The 5,316-nt window shown below is 57.9% G+C and overlaps 1 protein-coding gene across 1 annotated transcript; it reads right to left on the bottom strand.

Annotated features, from left to right (window-relative positions):
* Positions 1-756: 756 nt before the first annotated feature.
* Positions 757-4,714, bottom strand: CRIP1 (cysteine rich protein 1). Its single transcript, XM_032696722.1, has 5 exons — positions 4,609-4,714; positions 1,814-1,908; positions 1,647-1,704; positions 1,468-1,515; positions 757-1,111 (listed from the first exon to the last, which is right to left on the bottom strand). Exons 1-4 carry the CDS (start codon positions 4,646-4,648, stop codon positions 1,475-1,477), a joined length of 234 nt encoding a protein of 77 aa, XP_032552613.1. The 5' UTR covers positions 4,649-4,714; the 3' UTR covers positions 757-1,111; positions 1,468-1,474.
* Between the last annotated feature and the right edge of the window lie 602 nt (positions 4,715-5,316).

Raw genomic sequence — 5,316 nt, forward strand, 5'->3', positions numbered from 1 at the left:
TGTAACACCACACGTCTGCTTTCCCTACCAAGGGAGGCTGGCTCTGCCTCAACCGTAATCTCCCAGCTCACTTGGTCTTTTTTTATGCCTGCTCAGAGCAAAAGCAGCAAATACCAGGTTATCCTGATGTGACAGGTAACCCCCTCCCAGCAAGACACTTCTCTGCCCCAAACAATGGCTGCACAGGGCCATCTCATATCCAGGAGCAGATCTGGGGGCTGCCCATGGGCATGGCTTTCCAGCAGGCAGTGCCTGAGGCCAGGACATGGCCAGGAGGCTGTAGAGTGCCACAGAGACCTCAGGTCAACAGTCTCAGCCCCTCATTCAGCAGCACTGCATGCCTCCACTTTAACCCCATGACAGCCACAGGCAACAAGAGCTGGCTTATGGTGGGAGCAACCACGCTCTAGACTTCTGCAAATGTCTCCACACAGACCCAGTGAGGCTATGGGTATAGTAGGACCTTGCTCCCAAAAGCAGGGAGACTCCAACCCTGGACAAGCACCAGTACAACACCCATCACCCCTTCCCTTGGGACGTGCTCACCCACAGCACCTGGGACTGCTTTCACTGCCCCAGGGCTCAGGCAGCCCCTGGGCTGGGCAGCCAAGGGCAAGACTCAGCACACACCAGGAGCAGGAGCACATGGAGCCATCACACAGTGTCTCAATCCAAAGGACACAGGGGTCCTCAAGCAAGTGGCAAACGCTTCACAAGTGAGTCCTGCGGGACCCCCATTACAGACAGCACAGCTGCTACATGGGGGAAGCATCTTTTGGTTTATTAAAGACTGAGAATACAACTGTGGGCCCAACCACAAGAGCTGGGTGCCAGAAGCAGAGCTAAGTTTTGGCTGGAAGGGTGTGGTCTCCTCTCCAGGCAGCCTTCAGCAATACCAGCCAAATTCCTGTCCGGCAGGGCAACCCAAAGGCCCCACCCCAGCAGTACTTCATCTGGAGCAGACACCCCTCTCCACACCAGCCCCAGCCTTGGTTACTTATTGCTTTGAACATTCTAGTCTAGTACAGAGTGAATTAAAAACAAAAATGCATGTCTGTTGCGGTGTGTTTGTGCTGTCTTCAGACTGTGCTGAGAACCCTGGCCGTCAGACCTGGAGAGGGATGGAAAAGAGGAGTGGATGAACTCAGGCTGGGCTGGGAGCAGAGATATTCCAGGGACAACAGTGCTCCAGGACAGACCCTGTCTTTGCCAACAAGCCACAAAGCAAAAAGCCTTTGTCATCCACTGCTGGAGCTAAGCGGGTGCTGACAGTCAGTTGGGGCTGGTGGAGAGCAGCAGCTGGCACCCAGCAGGTTGCTCCCAAACACCAGTGCAAGGACTGGGAGTCACAGCCAGCCCAGAGAGATGCCGTGGCATGGCCTGCTTTCCCTGCTTGCCTGAGGGAGGACAGCCCCAGCCAGCCCATGGAGCCAGAGGCAGGAGGGGAGCTCCGAGGGAAGGACCAACCTGAGGTTTACTTGAACGTGTGGCTCTCAGCTCCTCCCCGGCCGAACCCTGGAAGAGAGGCAGAGCAGGGTCAGCACTGCTGCGGGATGGGGAGCACACTGAGGGCTGCAACTTGCCCAGAGACAGGATCTCTGAGCCCCCTGCCCTCCCTCCCACAACACCAGCCACAGCCACCCTACCTTTGGGCCCGAACAAGGCGGCATAGCAGGGGTGGTTGCAGTACGGCTTGCCATCGTGCTGCAGGGAGAGAGAAAGAGCATCAGCCCCGACCACCCTTCAGCTCTACCTCTGCCCATCCCAGCCCTTGGCTGCAGAGGACTGGGACCTCCTGGGCAGCAAACCTCACCTCTGCATGGCCTCCAGACGTCAGGGTTTTGTTACACTTCTCACATCTCAAGCAGGGCCGGTGCCAGTCTTTCCCCAGAGAAGTCACCTTCTCGGCTGCCACAGAAGGGAGATGGGTTAGTTGAGGCACTGAACAGGCACAAGTCCATTTTGGCAGATTGGTCTCCCTGTCATCAACCCTAGGGAGGACATTTTTGGGCATTTTCTCACGTCTATCTGTCCAGGACAGAGGGCACTGAGTTTCAAACACAAGTGTTCACTGTGCACACACAACGCCAGACACATCCAAGCGCACAGATCCGAAACAGCAGTGCCACGCCCAGGGTGAACACTACTGCATCCTTGAAGATGGGCTGAGTTCTATCTATCTTCCAAAGATCTGAGGACCTCCCTCCTTCCAACATCAGCCTGCAAGGGGATTAATTTCTCCCCAGCAAACTGGAGCCTGAGTGAATGCTAGAGTTGGCAGAGGTGAAGCGGAATGCTGGCGAGGAATGGGGAGGCAAAGCCATTGCCAAGCCCTGCCAATATGAACCAGTCCCTTCCAGCCACAGCTCTGATTCCACAGGGACCATGGCAAACCAGAGCAGAGCTAGAGCTTGGCTGGGGCTCAGGCTGCTGTGGGAGGGACAACATCCTGGAGCCAAGACATGTTTATGGAGAGAGGGGGGAACACAGGGTGGCTTTTAATTGTAGCACAGCAGGGGAGGAGGGTATTTTTTGCAGACGTGTGCTCCTCATATTGGCAGCTGCGTTCCTGGGAATTTATTAAGTGATTAAACAGAGCTGTCCACAGAAACCCTGTCAGAGCCAGGTCTGAGCACTGTCCCCATGCCTGCAAAAGGAGGTTGAGCGATGAGACCAAGCCACTGAGGGTAGTGCTTGGCCCTGAGGGGCCCTCAGCAGCCTGACGCATCTCTGCTTTGGAGTCCAAATATGCCCACAACAGCTTGTGCAGGGAGCAAGCTGGCGGCTGCAGAGGTGGGAGCGGGGGCAGTGCCCAAATGTCACAAGGCAGCCCTGCTGCCATTCCCCAGTGGCACAAAGAGCCTCCTGTGCCCGCAGCCTGGCAGAGGCAACAGTGTCCTCCCCATCTGGGCACCCCCAGGAGCCCAAGCCTGGCCAGTGGCAGGGCCCTCTCCTTACAAGGTTTCTGGAAGGAGCTCAGCGTCCCCAACTCTCACACACACATTTGCACCAACACTGGCGCTTGGACACGTAGGTGAGATTCCTGCAAACCCTATGCACAGTCCTCTCAGCATCACCTCCTCCTCATCCCTGCATTCTACAGACAGATTTTTGACCCAAAGCAGCCTGAGGCATGCCTGAGGAGGACTCCCAGGCTCTGAGTCCCAGGGTGCCCTGAAGTGAGGCTTGTTCTGCCTCCTCTGTCAGTGCTCCGGATTGTCTGCAGGCACAGAAATCAGGCGTCAGTCTTGGTCCTCCAGCAGCTTTTGAACCCTTCTCAGCCTCTGCATCAACAGAGACATTTCGTAAGAGCAGCCTGATAAGCACAAGCTCAAACCCCTCCTTGGTCAAAAGCCGTCTCCACAGCCGCACCTACGGGCACGGCAAACCCAGACCGCCCGACTGGGATTGACACGGAGCCACAGGGAAAGGCAGATACTGACACCACCACCTTGGTAGCTCCTGATATCAAACCACATGGGTAAATTAGGTGCCTCAGGACCCTCAGTCGCAGGAGGGAGACACAAACTATGTTGTGCCAAAACCTCATCTCAAAGCAAGTTCAAGTTTAGGCACAGCGATGTTCCCCAGCGGCAGGAACCACATCCCCAGCAGCCCTCCGGGCAGTGCCCAGTCCAGACCCAGTGCACACAGGGTGTGCTAATGGACACAGCTGTTCGATCAGGAGAGCAGCTCCTGTGTTTGAGCCTCAAACTTCTTGGAAGAACACAAGTCGTTGGGGCACACCCACAAGCAGAACACAAATAAAGAAGAGAGAGAAGTCGGCGACGGCACTTAGGTTCCAGATCCCTCGTCTCTAGTAAATTAAAAAACAGGGAGTTTGTATAAACTGCTCCCAGCAAACTCCCCTCAAGTTCAGCTACATCAGGGAAGTGGGGAGATCTGGCAGCCAGAACCTGCCCATTCCAGCAGCTGCTGGCAGGGTGAGAGGCTTGAACTCCCCAAATACCCTGTCAGGACAGCAGGACCATGGCACCAGAAGGGGAAGAAGCTTCAGGGCCCCACTTTGGAGGCAGGACATCTGCAGAAAGCCGAGCAGCAGACAGTAGCCCAACAAGTCTCACAACTAGGCTGCAACTGTGGCTTAAAATTAACACCCCGGAGGTGTCATCCCGCTGTGCTAAACCTCGCCAAACAGTGTGTGGCAACCCACTGAGCCAGGAACTTGCCAGAGGGCAGGATTTGCTCACCTGCCCTGGCTTTCAGAGCAGCAAGCTGCACCAGCTGGGCCTTTGGGCTCCAGACCGGCACAGGGCTGCGGGCTGTGCTGGGAAGGAAATGGGGCTGAGCTCCCATGTTCTGCTGGGAGTACCCAGCGCAGCCTGCGCTCTGCAGCCAGGCAGATCCTTGGGTGGATCTGTAGGGTCACCTACTCGGGGCACCCCGGAGACCCGCAGCACAGGGTGAGAAACTTTGGGGTACCCCAAGAATTTGCAAAGATGAGGCGCGCAGCATCGGGGCACCCAGAACCCGCAGTGCCGGGGTGTCCGGGGGACCCGCTGCTTGGCGGGGTACAGCATCGGTGCCCGACAGCCCTGCCGTCCCCGCGGGGTGGGGGCGGCTGGGAAGGGGGCAGGAAGCCCTTACCGAAGTAGACCTCCTTCTGGCAGCGGGGACACTTAGGCATGGTCTCGGCTCGGCTGGGCTCGGAGCGCTGCTCGCACCGGTTGTGGGATGCTGCGCTCCGGCCCCGTCAGAGTCACTGCCTGCCCGCCCCGCCCCGCCCCGCCCCGCCCAGATGTGCGGCCCCGCCCGCAGCTGGAAGCGCCCGCCCGGGGCACAGCCCTGGAGGAGCTCCCAGGGTGGGATCCTGCACCCCTTGCCCCATGCAATCCCTTCACCTGCACCTCGTGCAGCCTTTGCAGTCTGCAGCTCCACACCCCGTGCACCGCTACATCCAGTGCTCCCCAAGCCGCCTGCACAGCCCACACTCTGCACCCTTCTCCCCTCTCCACCCCAGCTCCCTGCCCACGCTTGTGCTGTGCGAGTAGCCGAGAGCCCCGCTCTGAGCGGGGCTTGGAGGTGTGATTGGCATCGGGCAATCAACCACACTGCCAGATAAAGATTCATGGGATGTTGAACACCTGGGCTCATTCCCTTGGAGCACAGATCCATTTTTTTTTCCTAAAGGAGTGTAAAAGTCAACCCTCAGACAGGTCTCCTGCACGTGGGGGAATTTGGGGTGCAAGATTAAGCAGGAGGGAGCTGCGGGGCTGTAATCCCCCTCTTGTAGGACGCTGGGAATGGCGTGGGTGCGGGACGTGGCTCCGCGCACTGTGGAGAGCCAGCCCATCT

Source organism: Chiroxiphia lanceolata, chromosome 9 (assembly GCF_009829145.1).
Source record: "Chiroxiphia lanceolata isolate bChiLan1 chromosome 9, bChiLan1.pri, whole genome shotgun sequence".
NCBI lineage: Eukaryota > Metazoa > Chordata > Aves > Passeriformes > Pipridae > Chiroxiphia > Chiroxiphia lanceolata.